The following is an 18802-nucleotide window of genomic DNA, read 5'->3' as shown; positions in this document are numbered from 1 at the left end:
TATATATTTCACATTAGACACGTTTGTAGAATGTGTCTGACTTGTTCCGGGCTGCGTCTATATTTATCACAGCCGAAGAGTGCGTCGCGTTTCTCTGATTGGCCATGACGCCCATGTGACCGCGGCAGCGCGAGAGAGCGGCAGTGCGGAAATAGGCTGCATCCTCCATGTCAAGAAAGACAGACAGGCATTCTCTGTGACAAACCCTAACCTTAACCAACTCCGAAATAATGCCTAACCTTAACCCTCCCTAACCTTAACTTAACCCTAACCTTAACCAACTCCGAAATAATGCCTAACCTTAACTTAACCCTAACCTTAACCAACTCTGAAAGAATGCCTAACCTTAACCCTCCCTAACCTTAACTTAACCCTAACCTTAACCAACTCCGAAATAATGCCTAACCTTAACTTAACCCTAACCTTAACCAACTCCGAAAGAATGCCTAAACTTAACCAGCGGAAGAATGCACGTTTATGCACGAGAGATGATAAACGTAAAAAAGAAAGAAAAAAATAATTGAAGTGATTCGAACTTGTGACCAACCGCACCGCAGGCTCCACAGCACAGCGGCGTACCAGTTGAGCTAAGCGTCGATGGAAAAACATTGGGGATTACGCTCCGCTCTGCGGCTGCCGCGGGGCGTGTCGCAGCCAATCAGGTAAAACGCAGAAGCACTCGGCAGCACTCTTCGGCTCCAATTAAAGAATAGGCTTCCGGGCTCTGCGGCTCTGCAGATATACTATTGGAGCTCTGTGGCTCTGCATACACTATTGGAGCTCTGCGGCTCTGCAGCAGATATACTATTGGTTTCAACGAGGGGAGGGGTTACAGGTAAGGTAGTCGGCCGGCGTGCGTCTGTCTGACTATTTCCACAGGAGCGCGTGCAGCATTGGAGGTTATGCCAGCCAAGACGAAGAGGACGGTCGTTCGGCAGATGGACTGAAGATGAAAGTTGTTGCATGTTAGAAAGTTCAGTCAGGCTAGCCATGTCGGCTTAGCTAAAGGCAGGGACAGCTAGTTAGCTTTAGCTACGTTATCGAGTGCTAACGTGTGGTTCAGTCGGGATAGCCATGTCGGCTAGTAGCTTAGCTAAAGGCTAACTAGCGTTAGCTAATGCTAGCTATCGAGTGCTAACGTGTGGTTCAGTCGGGCTAGCCATGTCGGCTAGTAGCTTAGCTAAAGGCTAACTAGCGTTAGCTACGTTAGCGAGTGCTAACGTGTGGTTCAGTCGGGCTAGCCATGTCGGCTAGTAGCTTAGCTAAAGGCTAACTAGTGTTAGCTAACGCTAGCTATCGAGTGCTAACGTGTGGTTCAGTTGGGCTAGCCATGTCGGCTAGTAGCTTAGCTAAAGGCTAAGCTAACTAGGCATGGCAACAACCAGGACCACCTGAAGCTTTTTAAGAAGGAGGTGATGAACTACAGACAGACGAGGCACGAGAACGTGGTCCTCTTAATGGCGGCCTGCATGGCTCCACCCCACCTGGCCATCATCACCAGGTGAGAGAGGGGAAAACAAACGCACGTCACAAATGATGGATTAAGTTCACCTCCAATACCTGTTATTATCCTTGTCACATTTTCACCTCTCTCTCTCTCTCTCTCTCTCTCTCTCTCTCGCTCTCTCTCTTTTTCTCTTTCTCTCTCGCCCTCTCCCTCTCTCCCTCTCTCTCTCTCTCTCTCTCTCTCTCTCTCTCTCTCTCTCTCAATTCAATTCAAATGGGCTTTATTGACATGGGAAACATACGTTTACATTGCCAAAGCCAAACAAAACAATCAAACAGATCAAACAAAAGAAATCAGTACATTACAGAAGGAATTTCTTGTCTTTATGGTGGTTGTATTCCATTGGATGTCCTTTTCTTGTCACAGCAGCTCACAAATCTGGCTGCTGTGTTTGCACATTCTTGTATTTCTCCCAGTAGGTATGGGAGTTTTGAGTTATTGTCCATGTTTTCAAAGTCTCTTTGGGTGTTTGCAATTTGTGGGAAGTATATGTCTCTGATGTCTTGGTATAGTGGGCAGGTTGTTAAGAAGTGGAGCTCGGTTTCCACCTCATCTTGTGTGCAGTGGGTGCATAGTCTGTCTTCGCTTGGGAGCCAGGTCTGCCTATGGCGGCCTTTCTCGATGGCTAGGCTGTGCTCGCTGAGTCTGTACCTAGTCCTGTGTTCTGAGCCGTGTGCTGAGCTGTGTTCTGCATGTGTTCTGTGTTCTGAGCTGTGTTCTGAGCTGTGTTCTGAGCTGTGTGCTGAGCTGTGTTCTGCATGTGTTCTGTGTTCTGAGGTGTCCTGTGTTCTGAGCTGTGTTCTGAGCTGTGTGCTGAGCTGTGTTCTGTGCTGTGTTCTGCATGTGTTCTGTGTTCTGAGCTGTGTTCTGAGATGTGTTCTGAGCTGTGTTCTGAGCTGTGTTCTGTGCTGTGTTCTGAGATGTGTTCTGTGTTCTGAGCTGTGTTCTGAGCTGTGTTCTGTGCTGTGTTCTGAGATGTGTTCTGTGCGCTATCTGTGCGCTATTATTTAAGAATATGTTGACTGTATGAAAAAAAAAATTAATATAATTTTTTTATTTTTTTACCTTTAGGGGGGGGGGGGGGGGGGGGGGGGGGGGGCTCACGTTTAAATCTCGCACAGGGCCTCGCATTTCTCCCAGGCGGCCCTGGTCATGCCAACACAATTCAGACACATTTTTTAAAGGATAGGCTACATTACTGCCTTTAAATTAAACATACATTTATTTTTTGTGGAAAAACTGCAGACTAGACGAAGACTAAAAATGCTATGAGATGTATAATAATAATAAAAAAAATTGTACAATAATAAAAACATTTATAGAAATTCCTATAAAAAGGCCAATATCGGCAAACTGATATAACGGTCTATAACCCTGAGGTAAAAAAAAAAGCATCCAAATGATAAATGGTTCTTCCATCCTACAGTATGTGGCATTCAGAGAAAAAAAACAGGCTGAGCCACTGGCCCTCTGTCTCAAAAGCCTTAGATGTAGCATCAAACTCACAGGCTGAGCACACGGCCCTCTGTCGCAAAACCCTTACATGTAGCATCAAACTCAGGCTGAGCACACGGCCCTCTGTCTCAAAACCCTTACATGTAGCATCAAACTCAGGCTGAGCACACGGCCCTCTGTCTCAAAACCCTTACACGTAGCATCAAAAACACAGGCTGAGCACACGGCCCTCTGTCGCAAAACCCTTACATGTAGCATCATACTCACAGGCTGAGCACACGGCCCTCTGTCTCAAAACCCTTACATGTAGCATCAAACTCACAGGCTGAGCACACGGCCCTCTGTCTCAAACCCCTTACATGTAGCGACACTTCATCAAACCCTGGATACAGGCTGAGCACACGGTCATCTGTCTCAAATGGGATGGGCTCGCCATAGGGGTGGTAGGAGAACTCCCCGTTCCAGAGTCCCACTGCTCCGTCCATGTCGAAATAGAGCTGGCCTTCCTCTGACTCGTCCCTGGGGAACACAGGGGTGGTGCACTCCATCCTGGTGGGCAAGGACTTGCCTTTACACTCCTGGGGACAAAATAAGAACTGTTGATTATAGTAACCATAAACCATATGTAAACCGAATATGAATACTGCAACTGTGTTTTTGTGCATGTATAAGAGTGGAGAGAAATCCCATTTAAAAATACTATATGCTGATTCAAAACAAGGACAAGTGGGACTTCATTGTCTCATGACTTTAGAACACCCAGCGGGTGCATTGTAACCCAGGGATGTTGACGGTGTTTCAATTTAAATGTGCATGCATACTGAACATACTTAAAGTAGATAATACTTGATAGTTCCAGAATCCCGAAATAGTAATGGCCTCTTAGTGTTCTTAGGTCACCTGGAGATTCAAAAGCATAATATTAACCCCTGTTCGGGTCTGTGGGACCTGTTTTCAATGTTTACTAAAAGATAAATTATATATATATATTTTTTTTTTACCTGAGACTGTTTGGTCTTGGCTCATTTTATGGGAAGAACATATAAAAGAACACATTTTCATTAAGTGCACACTGTAGTGGAAATTGTAGGTGAAAACTAAATGAAACAAAAAGGTGTCACACAGTGTACCTTCACAAGATAAACATGATGTATTCCATTCAGTCTTTTTTTACTCACATTTTAAAGGTAAATGGCAAATATTAATTGTTTGTAAGTATTTTTTATTTTGTATATGACTTGTTATGGCTTTATTGTTTTAAAATCCCAATAATGTTGTGGGTCCACCAGACTCGTGAACATTGGGTGAGTAACAAAAATGCAAACACCAGGGGCGCCAGGGTGGCGCACCACGTAAAGCACTTCAGTGTGCGGCGCGGCCGTCCCGGGTTCGACTCCCAGACCCGGTGACATTTGCCGAGTGTCTCCTCCCCATATCTTCTCCCATCGTTCCTCTCTGTCTATCCAATAAAGCAATAAAAATGCCAAAAAATTTATATTAAAAAAATTTAAATATGCAAACACCACACAAGGGTTAAATGTCCAGGTAGGGAAATCTCCAACCGCTGAATGGGGAAAGACCATAGGGTCTTGTTTCATACAGAAACAAGAGTTTCATCATAAAGTATTCTGTATTTTGTTGTGACTAATAATAAACAAACTTGAACTTGAAACTAGGGGAAAGCTGAAGGGGTGTGCCTTAAAATGGATCAAACTTAATTTTTCACAATAGTGCAAATGCTCGATGGTGGCTCGTCTTGAAAAGTATAAATGAATTGCATTATATAGCATTTTTTTCTAGACAGACAACACAGCCTCCTTCACCACCACTGTCTAGCACCCAACCTAAATGACGATGATGTCTGGCATTGCTAATTGACCAAATGCACCAACCACGTTGTGGGGAAAAAAGACAGTGAACATCATACCCTGGTCACAGGTTTCAGGTGGCTTTCATTAGGTTTGAAGTGGATGATGGTCCGGTAGACGGAGTCCAGGTTCTTCCCTTCAATGACGATCCTCGACCCCCTGAAGTTCACAGACACAAACCAACACAACTAGGAGAGATGGTTATTTTTACATAATGGCTGCTTGGCAGCAACACAACTTTGTTTCTCTGCATATTTTAAATATGCCTGGTAAGAGAGGATGTGTCATATAGTGAGATGCTATAAAGGATGTGTCATATAGTGAGATGCTATAAAGGATGGGTCATATAGTAAGATGCTATAAAGGATGTGTCATATAGTGAGATGCTATAAAGGATGTGTCATATAGTGAGATGCTATAAAGGATGTGTCATATAGTGAGATGCTATAAAGGATGTGTCATATAGTAAGATGCTATAAAGGATGTGTCATATAGTGAGATGCTATAAAGGATGTGTCATATATAGTGAGATGCTATAAAGGATGTGCCATATAGTACTGATATGCTATAAAGGATGTGTCATATAGTGAGATGCTATAAAAGTTGTGTCATATAGTGAGATGCTATAAAGGATGTGCCATATAGTGAGATGCTATAAAGGATGTGTCATATAGTGAGATGCTATAAAGGATGTGTCATATAGTGAGATGCTATAAAGGATGTGTCATATAGTGAGATGCTATAAAGGATGTGCCATATAGTGAGATGCTATAAAGGATGTGTCATATAGTGAGATGCTATAAAGGATGTGCCATATAGTGAGATGCTATAAAGGATGTGTCATATAGTGAGATGCTATAAAGGATGTGTCATATAGCGAGATGCTTTCCAATTGTACCCTTTGTGTTGATATGAGGGGTCCATTTGTCCTATTTCACTATGAGGTTACTATGTAAGCAGGACACTTATTGCAGTTGCTTGACAGAGAGGCAAATGAGTATTGAAAATACTTTTGCAAATCATCAAATGTTAATAAATCTACTGCATTCCAGTTCTAGTGATTGTGTAAAATAAATTCACAAACGTCTAAGTCTTGTCTTTCAATTTACAAAACAGATAATGTAATAGCTTAAAACAGCAAAAACAACATAATTTTAATTTTGACTAGCTAACCCCCTCCACACCTTACAAAGAGCTATCATGGTATTTCCAACGAAGTATCATGGTATTTCTTAAAATGTACTGTATCATGGTATTTCCAAAGAGGTATCATGATATTTCCAAAGAGGTATCATGGTATTTCCAAAGAGGTATCATGGTATTTCCAACATTCTGTTCGTCATTGGTGATGACAATGATGATGATGGTAGCGACCACAAAATGATGGAAATACCATCGGTATCATGGTTTAAATTGGATTATACGATATCTATATCTATATCTATTTAAGCACAAAAGTGGTACCGTGGTGATATATACATCCCTTATATCATAGCAGTGCCATGGTAAGTTATTTATACAATGACCGGTATCATGGTAGAATTGAAATTACCATCAGGCTACCGTGAGGGACGAGACATTCTGTTTATATAGTGAAACATGAGAAGTACTGCTGACATGGTGCACTGGGTGTCTCACCAACTTACCTGTCAAAGCTGCAGTCTGGCAGGACTGCTGTGATCTCAGGGTTGTCCTTGTAGTAGAAGACCTTGGTGGTGAGGACAGGGGACTTGTCTATGAAGACACTAAGAGGGACATCCCTCACCTCCGAGATGGGCTGGGACAGACAGATGATGGAGGACACGTTGCCTTGAGGAGCCGTGACACTGTGAAGACACAGTGGGGAGAGGACAGGGTCAAGTAATTACAAAGGATCAGGTAAGTCATTACAAAGGATCAGGTAAGTCATTACAAAGGATCAGGTAAGTAATTACATAAGATCAGGTAAGTAATTACATAAGATCAGGTAAGTAATTACAAAGGATCAGGTAAGTAATTACAAAGGATCAGGTAAGTAATTACATAAGATCAGGTAAGTAATTACATAAGATCAGGTAAGTAATTACAAAGGATCAGGTAAGTAATTACATAAGATCAGGTAAGTAATTACAAAGGATCAGGTAAGTAATTACATAAGATCAGGTAAGTATTTACAAAAGATTAGGTAAGTAATTACATAAGATCAGGTAAGTAATTACAAAGGATCAGGTAAATAATTACAAAGGATCAGGTAAGAAATTACTTAAGATCAGGTAAGTAATTACAAAGGATCAGGTAAGTAATTACATAAGATCTGGTAAATAATTACAAAGGATCAGGTAAGTAATTACATAAGATCAGGTACGTAATTACAAAAGATCAGGTAAGTAATTACATAAGATCAGGTAAGTAATTACATAAGATCAGGTAAGTAATTACATAAAAAATCAGGTAAGTAATTACATAAGATCAGGTAAGTAATTACATAAGATCAGGTAAGTAATTACAAAGGATCAGGTAAGTAATTACAAAGGATCAGGTAAGTAATTACATAAGATCAGGTAAGTAATTACAAAGGATCAGGTAAGTAATTACATAAGATCAGGTAAGTAATTACATAAGATCAGGTAAGTAATTACAAAGGATCAGGTAAGTAATTACATAAGATCAGGTAAGTAATTACAAAGGATCAGGTAAGTAATTACAAAGGATCAGAGCCCAAAATGGAAAGGGGTGGCTCCTGAAAAGGTCCAGTGAATGGGCCACTCCCAAACCTGCTTAACTTAAATCATATATTAAACATACGTTTATTGTTGGCCTCCATGGGCCCCTCCTAGCAGCTGGGCGCCAGAACCCCCCCCCCCCCCCTCTTATGGGCAGGCCGGCATAGAGTATTAATAGGGTATCCATGGCATCACCACCACAGACATCATCATCACAGACATATTTGAAGGCAAACAACATGTGAATGTAATCAAGCAATAGGTGATTGTAATCAAACAGGTGATTGTAATCAAACAACAGGTGATTGTAATCAAACACATAGGTGTGTAGCAGTAATGCTAGATTTGATTAGTCAAGAGATAATTTGTCATTGTTTATCTTTATAGTAGAGAAGATTATACAGCTCTGAGCTCATTGGTACGTCATTCAATCTGAACCGGTTTAATGCTAATTGAATCATTTTAATCAACAGTGAAGTGTCATCTTGCAAGGCTCAAAACGTTTAACAGTGATGGAATGCAATGCTAAGTATAACTTTTGGCCGGTGTAGTGTGTCTGTGGCACTGTGTATATCTATTATTATACGGCTACAGTTTTAAGCCCTTTGTTCTATTTATTTTTATTTTTGTTTTACCTCACCTGCACATTGCATATAAAAAAATCTTTAGTATGTTTTTTTTTCTTTCTCATGTGCAAATAGAATAACATAAGATAACATAACATGGCATTACATTACATTACATTACGCTTGGGTATGCATCTCATTTTTGTATTAACCCTCCAGTCACCCTTCAAAAAACCCACTACCTGTCTCCCTAGTGACCAAAACTGCTATCTCAGTAAAACATATCTTTTTCATGTATTGTTCCAATTTTCTTTCATGAATATCATTATTAACTTAAGTCCTCACCATACATATCGAATATTTATTCATTTTCAGGATTTTAACCATTTCTTAAATTAGGGTTAGGGTTAGGTTAGGTGTTAGGGTTAGAGTTAGGGTTAAGGTTAGGGTTAGGGTAACCCTAACCTGTTAATTTATGCGACTAGGGTGAAAGGTGTGACACTTATGTTTCATGCGCTTAATAGTGATTTTTGAAAACTAAACATGGATTATTGTAATGTGAGTCCAAGATGTGATACTGAGCTACTTTTTTGGCATATACAGTACATCAAATCTAGCCAACACTATCCACAAACACACGTGAAAAAAGGCAATTTGACCAGAATTGCGACCAGGGTGACTGGAGGGTTAAATTCATGGGACAAAGTCATCAGTTCACTTTTTTCCACACAGTTCCCTTCTCTCTAGTTCCAGACACTGCCCGATTAAATTGAACGAACGCCCCAATGAACACAGACAGCCTGGCTGTGTAGCTACATGCCAAGACGTTATTTTGCAATTACATTTACAGGAAGGTCTGCGTAAGAGTACTGTTTTATGGACCATCATTAATTACTGCACATACTACTGTATACATGTTGGAACAAGTGTAGGTCTCCCTAGGCACTGGCAGTTCAAAGTAATGATCTATCCAGCTACAACATATTTCCTCAATCTCTGAAAAGGAAAGTAGGGCATCTATGCGCCTTCTGATCTACACATGCTAATCAGTCTAGTCTAGTCTACCCCATTTGGGTCAATGTCACGTATATAGGTCAACGGAGGCCACAAACTTGGTTATGATCAATTATTTTGTTAATTCTTGGTGGCTCTCATAAGGGGGCATGTTTGAAGAACTTTTGTTTCACTCCGTTGTAACTACAATAGTTGTAGGAATTCTGGTCACTTTGCTCTGGAGGTGTATCCAGTGTGGATGTGTTGAATAATTATGCCTAATTTCTGTTCAATATTGAGAATTACCTTGTTACTGAAGTTATGCACTGAAATAACAAACTACCCATGACTGCTGTCTGTACTGTACTGTATTGTACCCATTGTGCAATCTGTTAAATAAAGTTTTCATTCATTCATTCATTCTGCATTGGGCTCATATAGTGCACTAAACAACCATAATGATGTGGCTATGGATTTTGCCCTTGCACACATTGCCCTCGTTGTTTAATCCATCTCTATCATAGACAAAGCTAAATCTGTAATGCTCCCAAAAAGCAGATTTAAACGATGCTGGGGGATATTATGTGATTTAGCAGCATGCCTTGTCCACTAATCAGTAATAGCCATTCCCCACACACACTGACTGACAGCTGCATTCCCAACTCGCCTGGGCAAACTGAAAGGTCCCTCTTGGATTTGAATTTAGATGCAGTATGCACAAATTACTAACTTTAACTAAATGTAGTATTCCTTTTGTGTTGTATGATAGTAAATTAAAATAGCAGCAGACCATTGCAGACTTTTTTTCTCACTTGCCTTCTCCATTGTTGTCATTGGGTCTCATTCACCAACGGACTTAAGACAAAAGTTAAGAATTTTCTTTTGTCCTAGCTCCACTTAAAGGGGTCATATTTTGCTTTATTTTTCACTATTTGGGCAATTTTACACAATTCCTGTGAGTCTATGGAACACATCTGTACGTTTTTTTTTTCAATAAAATTCATTGTTATGTATTTTTAATCAAGTACTTTGGTGCACCACTTTGTGCCCTTGCAAAATCCAAGCTGTTTTTGGCTGGGCTCCGCCCATACTTGCAATGCGCTTTGAGTGACAGTCACCCACCTGCACTGGCAGATACCTTTGGTGGAGAGAGAGAGAGATAGAGAGGGAGAGAGAGAGAGAGAGAGGGAGGGAGACAGATAGAGAGAGGTAGAGAGAAGAGGCTCTCATACACCGTCAGCAGCCTGGCCAATTTGTGTGTGCGTGTCTCTGTGTTTTCATGTGTGTCTGTGTGTGTGTGCTGACGCATGGTTCTGTGGGACTAATTAATTTCACTGCGGGGGGCATAATCCCAGGGAACAATGCATTGGCAACTTGTTTCGCATGACAAGATATACCTCCGTATGGGCGGCTGGGTAGCGCAGCGGACTAAGCCCTCGCCTACCACCGCAGAGACTCTGGGATCGAATCCAGCTGTCACCAGTACCTCCGGCTTGGTCAGTTGTCCCTACTAACACAATTGGCAGTGTTAGCGGGTGGGAAGCCGGTGGGGTATGTGTCCTGGTCGTTGTAAACAGCGATCGGGTCGATCAAGGCGCCTGTTCAGCAGGGAAGGGATCTGGGGGAGTGTGATCCTCCCACGTGTTACATTCCCCCAGTGAGAGTCCTCGCTGTCAGGTGAAAAGAAGCGGCTGGCTGACTCCACATGTATCGGAGGAAGGCATGTGGTAATCTTCACCCTCCCTAGGCCGACAGTGGGGGGCAAATGCGCGCAACGACCAGGAAGGGAATTGGCATAATGACTCAATTGGGATGGGAGAAAAATACGGAAAAAAGGGGGAGAACAAAAAATAGATACAAAAAAATATATATACCTCCGTGAATATTATTGCACGGATCGGAATACGCGTGTGCTGTATGATGACAATACATTTTAATCTAATGTAGGTTGTAGGCTTTTTCTTACGAACATCCAAGGAGGTTGTCGTAAGAGAAAACGTAAGACAATGTTGTCGCTACCACTTGGTTCGCAAAAACTTTTTTGGGAACCAAATTTCTATACATTTAATAGAAAAATAAGGTACGTGAACCAGAACGTAACCCATTCCCTGTTGGTGGAAAAGGGGTAATAGTGTGACTCATGGGGGGGGGGGGTCTCTATGACTCTTGAGCCCCCCTGAAAGAAACAATTTCTATAGTCTATTTATAGTCTATCTATCTCTATCTATCTATCTATCTATCTATCTATCTATCTATCTATCTATCTATCTATCTATCTATCTATCTATCTATCTATCTATCTATCTATCTATCTATCTATCTATCTATCTATCTATCTATCTAGGTCATCCTCGGACGGGCCCTCCATCGGTGCTTCCAGTCATCCCGATCCTCCATGCATCTGGCTAGCTCGCCGGTGCATTCTGTTCCCGCATCTCTCCTGAGTACGTCCACGTAGGTTAATGTGGGACGTCCTCGTGATCGATGCCCGTGTGTTGGTTCCCACAGCACAGGTTTGCTGGTTGGCATCTCATGATGTCTCTGGCAGTGACCTGCCAGCCTCATTCTCCTGACTGCCACTTTCTTGCTCACCCTTAGCATCCCCCCATACAAGTTTGCATTAGTGACATGCTCATCCCTGTTGATGTTGAGCACCACACGCATCATTCTGGTGTAGCACCCATCCAAGGACTTCTGCAGGGTGGGCTTCAAGGTCCAGCATTCACTGCCATACAAAAGGACAGACTCAACTGTTGCATGAAAGAAGTTGAGCTTGATTTGACGGGGGAGGTTGGATTTCCACACACTGGTAATGCTGTTCAGAGCCCTCCACGCAAGCGCCTTCCTCACTTTAAGGTCTTGCTCGGACGAGTTGACCCACGAGCCCAGGTCAAATCACCGACTTCCTTTAGAGCAGAGCCTCCTGTTGTCCTTAGAGGTGGATGATCCGGGAGGATGTTATACATTATGACCTCGGTTCCTTTATAGTACTGGGTCACTAATGATTACCTTCATCAAAAAGAGCCTGCCCCCAAATCAATTGGTGTAATTTGCACACTGCCATACCAGTGGCGAATCTTCCTGGAAGCCAGAAAAATATGAAATATGAAAAGAAAAAGAAAAAGAAAAAGAAAAAAATTATATAGTTTACAATAATAATAAAAGAAATCATAATTTTTCATCTGTGTTATAATATATTTTTTTAATTTTCTCCCTCTTCTCCTTCTCACTCTCTCTAACACTGTCAGACTCACTGAGGCAGGCTGGCAGTCACTCTGTGCTCACTGCAGCTCAGTCACTGCAGCTCTGCCAGAATAGAGAGCAGAGGAGGTGTCTTTTTCAAGCGTCCACCATGTGATTCATGGTTATGTACTCCAGAACCAATTATTAGCCAATAAGATTCGAGTTTAATAAAGGGGTTCCCACGTCTTAACACGGGGCCATCTGACAGCAAAGTACTCTAGCGTCTTCAAATGTGCCGCTCTGGGGGCGGGCCAGTCCAGAACGTTTCCACCTGACGTCACCTAACGTGACAAACAACGTCTGAACGTCATCCCCTCGCGGGCGCGTTCGAATCCTCTAGTAGTGTATCAAATATTAGCACTTTATTAGCAACTTATTTTTCACCGGCGGGACATTTACTGAGAACCAGCACAGCACACCACTGTGGATATTATGATTTAACAAATCTATCTGTCCAGGAGGAGGACCACAGTATTGGCCAGGTAAGTAGCCTAAGCAGTTTCTAGCTTGGATGCTAACTACTAACGTTATCAGGCTAGCTTAGTTGGTTGTAGCTGTTTGTGATAACAGGCGTGTTCGAGATTGATTTCGACTCGCCTCGAAAATAGACGAGTGCAGCCGGTGGAGGAGTCAGAACGTCGGACACTTCAGAGCCTCTCGCTGGCAGATACGCGTGCACGTCACCACACACACATACTGTACACACCTGTCCAGCTCATTATAATGTGATGGCCGCGTGCACAATTAGATTAGATTCAAATGTACAGCACACCATATACTGCTATAGTCGTGGAATATACTATTCATATATACCATAATGTATACCATCCTGTTGCGCGCTCCTGGCCACCGCAGCGCGCACGCACACACAACACACACACACTGTCCTATAAATGCCAAGTAATAGTTGTTTCATGCACCAAGACCACAACAGTCTCCTCTCCTATAGCAACAAATGTTTTATCTGCTGACAAAGCACAATACCTGTTGGTTTTTAGTTCACTCATTGTTCAGGGAAACACATTGTTAATGACATTGACGGATTGTGAATTTTGTGATTGACTCAAATTATATTTATTTGGAAAAATAAATATTGTCACTTTATTTGAAGAGTCAAAACTGTTCTCTTGGCTTTGTTTTGTTCATAGTAGTAACGCCGCCGAGCCATACTGTACATGTTGACTGCTTGGTTTGACTGGCCGCCGAGCCATACTGTACATGTTGACTGCTTGGTTTGACTGGCCGCCGAGCCATACTGTACATGGTGACTGCTTGGCTTAAATATTTTTCTTTTTCTTTTTTAATAATAATTTATAACATTTTTTTTTTATCATTTTTTTTTGGCATCCTCTGTTATTTTACCCACGCGACGCCACTGTGCCATACCTCTTTATAGGACAGGGCTCTTCATTTAGAGTGACTCTCCTAGTCTTGCCAGCATCCAGGTAAGGTCCAGTCACAGTGATGAGGGTGCCCCCCACACGAGGCCCGTAGTTGGGCTGGATCTCTGTGATGTTGGGAATCTGGAGGGAAAGTCATGTCTAACATGAGAAAACAGGGTAGGGGTAAGGGATTGGCAATCCGTCTACTGGATGTTAACTGCCCCCCCCACAAAATAAGATAAGATATTCCCTTTTTGATTCCCTTGGGGAAATCCAGGCGTCATAGCAGCACAGGGGAGGGGAGGTACAAATATGGGCAGGGTAATAGGAAGACAATAAATGTACTCTGAAAATAAACTATTAATAAAAGTCAACAGTATTCACAAAGGTGCAGATGAGGGTCTGTATACCCTATTCGTCAATATGTATTATGAACACGGACAGCATTTCAAATGTTTAATGTTGTACCAAGGAAATATGCTGAGGTGCATAACAGTCAAGGTTACCACAAATGTGAATCCGGGCATCTCTGCCTTCCCGTCAATAGAGTAGCGTCCCTCCACCTTCCCCTCGTGTACTTCAACCGTGATGTTGATTAGTTTTGACAGCTCGTTGGCCCCCAAGCGGATCTTACAGACGAGGCTAAGAAGTGAGCACAACAAAGGTAATCACCATGTCAGTGTCAAACTAACAATGATGCTCCACAATCCACAACAGGACTTGAAGATGAACCCTGGCACCTCCCAACAGACAAAAGCTTTCTTCTGCTTGACAGATTACCTCTGCTGCCTGAGAACAGCCTTCAAGTTAACTCAGCTGCTCTGTTATAATCAGGCCAACTCAGTCTATTGAATAAGACAGCTATGGTATTTACAGTTTACAGTAAATATCATGGTAATTTCTGCATTTGGTGCAATGGTTTTGGATGTGCATGCATTTCCTCTGACATTAAATTGTATTATACCATGGTGCAAAAGTGGTACCATGGTGATACATAACTTTTACCATGACAGTATCATGGTACACTATTGATACAATGACTTGTACCATGGTAAAACTGAAATTGCCATCAAACTACATTGATATTTCTTTGCAAGGGCTGACACTAGGGATGTGTCATTTCTTCACAGCCAATACTGACTCTGACTCCTGAACTCTAAGTATCGTCTGATACCAAGTAATGATCTAACCATTACTTTTAATGAATATAGTATAGCCATAGCCAATTATTTTGGGGTCACTGGACAAAAACTACTGATATAATCCATTTGTCTTGATGAGAGAGCTGTAACGTGTTTCTATGTAGAAAATGCTTTGCTTTGATATCTGACATGTCCAGGGCTTGACATTAACACCGCCAAATGCGAGTAGAATTCGGCAGTGGCGTGTAACTCCACTTTGGCGGGTAGTCCGTGCAGCGTCACTGTTTTAGAGTCGGAACGCAGTGCGTGCTTACTTGCGTCACGTGTAATGTCAGAGTCTCTCTCTCTCTCTCTCTCTCTCTCTCTCTCTCTCTCTCTCTCTCTCTCTCTCTCTCTCTCTCTCTCTCTCTCTCTCTCTCGTAGCCAAACTTTACACTATAAAAACTAACTGGATATTTGGATAGAGTGTGTGTGTGATTTTTGGCTGGTGAAAATGCTGAGTGGCTAGTGACTTTGGAAAACCACTAGCCACAGTGGCTGGTGAGCCAAAAAGTTAATGTCAAGCCCTGGACATGTCACATACAGCTCTTGGTATCAGACTTTTTTAATTGTCAGACACTATCCTTGTTTTGGTTTCAGTACTGGTCCTGGTGTCAGTAACCCCCTGACTTGTTTTGGTTTCAGTACTGGTCCTGGTGTCAGTAACCCCCTGACTGTTACTCACTTTGTGTTGTTACTCTTGGCCGGCTGCACAGCGCAGGCTGTGGTTCCTAGTCTGACCTGGTGGGTTCTGGAGGTGATTGCGGGGCGTAGGGGAGACTGGAACTCCCAGCCGCACACCGTCAGCTCTGTTTGGCCATCAGGGGGCGCTGTCCTTGGAAAGAACTGTATCAATGAAGTAAAAAAACTTTAGGCCTATATTGATATGTTGCTAATAGTCAGAAAAAAAAAATTCTGTGTATTTAGCACTGTGACAGCAAGGAAAGTTTTACATGAAATACATTTAGTAAGCGTAATAGTATCACAATCGTGCAATCTAATTGGTCAAATACATGTTTGAGTCATGCTCAACGATAATGATAATTACAATAAAGCATGGCTAGTTTTTAGTTCGTTTTTTTTCTCAGTAGCCTACATTACATTACTCAGTACTCAGCTGTGTCTACCTAGGAGCATTACAGTGATGTCATCAGCACTCAGCTACTGTATGTGTAGTACCTAGCATCATTACTGTGATGTCATCAGCGCTCAGCTATGTGCAGTACCTAGCATCTTTACTGTGATGTCATCAGCACTCAGCTACGTACAGTACCTAGCATCATTACTGTGATGTCATCAGCACTCAGCTACGTGTAGTACCTAGCATAATTACTGTGATGTCATCAGCACTCAGCTATGTGCAGTACCTAGCACCATTACTGTGATGTCATCAGCACTCAGCTATGTGCAATACCTAGCATCATTACTGTGATGTCATCAGCACTCAGCTACGTGTAGTACCTAGCATCTTTACTGTGATGTCATCAGCGCTCAGCTATGTGCAGTACCTAGCACCATTACTGTGATGTCATCAGCACTCAGCTACGTACAGTACGTAGCATCATTACTGTGATGTCATCAGCACTCAGCTACGTGTAGTACCTACAGTAGCATCATTACTGTGATGTCATCAGCACTCAGCTACGTGTAGTACCTAGCATCATTACTGTGATGTCATCAGCACTCAGCTATGTGTAGTACCTAGCATCATTACTGTGATGTCATCAGAACTCAGCTACGTGTAGTACCTAGCATCTTTACTGTGATGTCATCAGCACTCAGCTACGTACAGTACCTAGCATCATTACTGTGATGTCATCAGCACTCAGCTATGTGTAGTACCTAGCATCATTACTGTGATGTCATCAGCACTCAGCTACGTGTAGTACCTAGCATCATTACTGTGATGTCATCAGCACTCAGCTACGTGTAGTACCTAGCATCTTTACTGTGATGTCATCAGCCCTCAGCTACGTGTAGTACCTAGCATCATTACTGTGATGTCATCAGCACTCAGCTACGTGCAGTACCTAGCATCTTTACTGTGATGTCATCAGCACTCAGCTACGTGTAGTACCTAGCATCATTACTGTGATGTCATCAGCACTCAGCTATGTGTAGTACGTAGCATCATTACTGTGATGTCATCAGCACTCAGCTACGTGTAGTACCTAGCATCATTACTGTGATGTCATCAGCACTCAGCTACGTGCAGTACCTAGCATCATTACTGTGATGTCATCAGCACTCAGCTACGTGCAGTACCTAGCATCATTACTGAACAAGTCTCACCCCAGTGATGCCCGGGGGACATGACTCGTTCCTCCAGTGAATGTTGCACTCGCTCTCCCAGGTGCATTCTCCAGAGCACCAGCCACAGCCCATGAACTGAGGAGCCGTCAGACACGCAGCGCAGGTCAGGAAGTGCTGACAGCCGGGCCCTCTTTGGGGCACCTGGAACATCTGGAACAGACACATTCACATTACAGGTTTTAAACTGTGGATACCGAACAGAGAAGGTAAAGATGACTTTAAACTGTTAAAACAGTCATCCAGAACTATTTTATTGCACTGTAAAAAAAAAACTGATTTTATATGTCTGCACTTTATGTGCTCATTTCATGTCTATTCTATTCCACTACTTATTGCACTGCACTATTGCACTATTTTACTCTGTCTATTCTATCTTACTATTTTTATTATTGTCTATTTTTTAAACTGAATCAAACCATAAACAAGGTGGCATGTTGGGATGTTAGATCCTAATGTGAAAAACTGTGATTATATATGTCTGCACTTTATGTGCTCATTTTATGCCCGTCTTTTTTCTGTTGTGAAGCACTTTGAGCTGCAGTTTCTATATGAAAGGTGCTATACAAATAAAGTTTTATTATTATTATTATTACAGCTCCGGCTGCACTTATCACGTTTTGAGATCTGACCGTGAAGACTGATGTTGCGTGTGAGATCACATTGCTGAATATGAATAGAATATGCCTGTTATGCATCTCCTGCGGCTGGATTTATTCAAATCTGTGTCCACATTACTTTTCCCCTCCATCTCTCTTTTACATTGTTCATATATGCAATGTGTTCATTTGGGTCTGAACAATGTAGAATTCTGATCAGAATGTGATCACAATCTGGGGACCATTTAGACCTGTTATATATTGCATCCTTGGGTGTAGAGATGAAATAAGGAGTCATGCTATACCATATGACATCAGCACGAATATAACATGGTTATGGATGTCTGGGTCTTGACTTCAAAATACAAAGCAATGTGAAAAACATAAAATGTGTGGTAGCATGAGTGTGGTTGGAGCTTCATGGAGAGCTGGGAGTGGCTCTGTCAGCCAGCGGGCGCAACGGCAAGTTAGGCTGCAGCTTAAATGTAGGTTGCATGTGTTTGTCGCTCTTTTGCAGTGAGGCGGTGAAGCTCTTGTCTGTTTAGGCCCAGTGGATCAGATGACCAGAGGAAACCAGTCAACTGGACTGGTTCATGTTAATATAGTGGCCACGTTAAAGCAGCAATAACTATTTTCTGAACACTAGGGGGCTATACACTATAAACCAGTGGTCACCGACCTTTTTAAGCCCAAGATCAAATATTTTTTTGGTGAAGGCAAGATCTACCTATTGAAGCGTTGAGAGAAAAAGACAGCCAAGATTGTACTTTAAACTAAATGACTTTTATTTGCCTGTATTCTAATTACATGCAATGCTTTGGTCCAACATTAAAACGTCAAAGTAGAACTGTAATATGTACTTTCTCAGTCAGTGCTAAGTGCAGTCATCTTATGCAGCATCACTTTTCACATCAAAACAAAAGTAGAACTGTAATGTGGACTTTCTCATATTATTAACATTGCCAAACATATTTACAATTAGGATTTTATAAAGTA

The 18802-nt window shown here is 42.1% G+C and overlaps 1 protein-coding gene across 1 annotated transcript in view; it reads right to left on the bottom strand.

Moving 5' to 3' along the window:
* mst1rb (macrophage stimulating 1 receptor b) overlaps window positions 1-18802 on the bottom strand; it is a gene marked incomplete at both ends in the record, with an annotated part of 111901 nt that overhangs the window by 32427 nt on the left and 60672 nt on the right. Inside the window, 7 exon segments of the mRNA XM_084315761.1 lie at window positions 3322-3540; window positions 4890-4989; window positions 6477-6656; window positions 13721-13857; window positions 14223-14358; window positions 15583-15743; window positions 17190-17360. Of these exon segments, the coding sequence (XP_084171887.1) occupies window positions 3322-3540; window positions 4890-4989; window positions 6477-6656; window positions 13721-13857; window positions 14223-14358; window positions 15583-15743; window positions 17190-17360 (1104 nt within the window).

The sequence above is a fragment of the Notolepis coatsorum genome, assembly GCF_963971535.1.
Source record: "Notolepis coatsorum genome assembly, chromosome: 6".
In the NCBI taxonomy this organism is placed as follows: domain Eukaryota; kingdom Metazoa; phylum Chordata; class Actinopteri; order Aulopiformes; family Paralepididae; genus Notolepis; species Notolepis coatsorum.
Note: the sequence above shows the minus strand (reverse complement) of the source record. Positions and strands in the feature narration are given on the sequence as shown.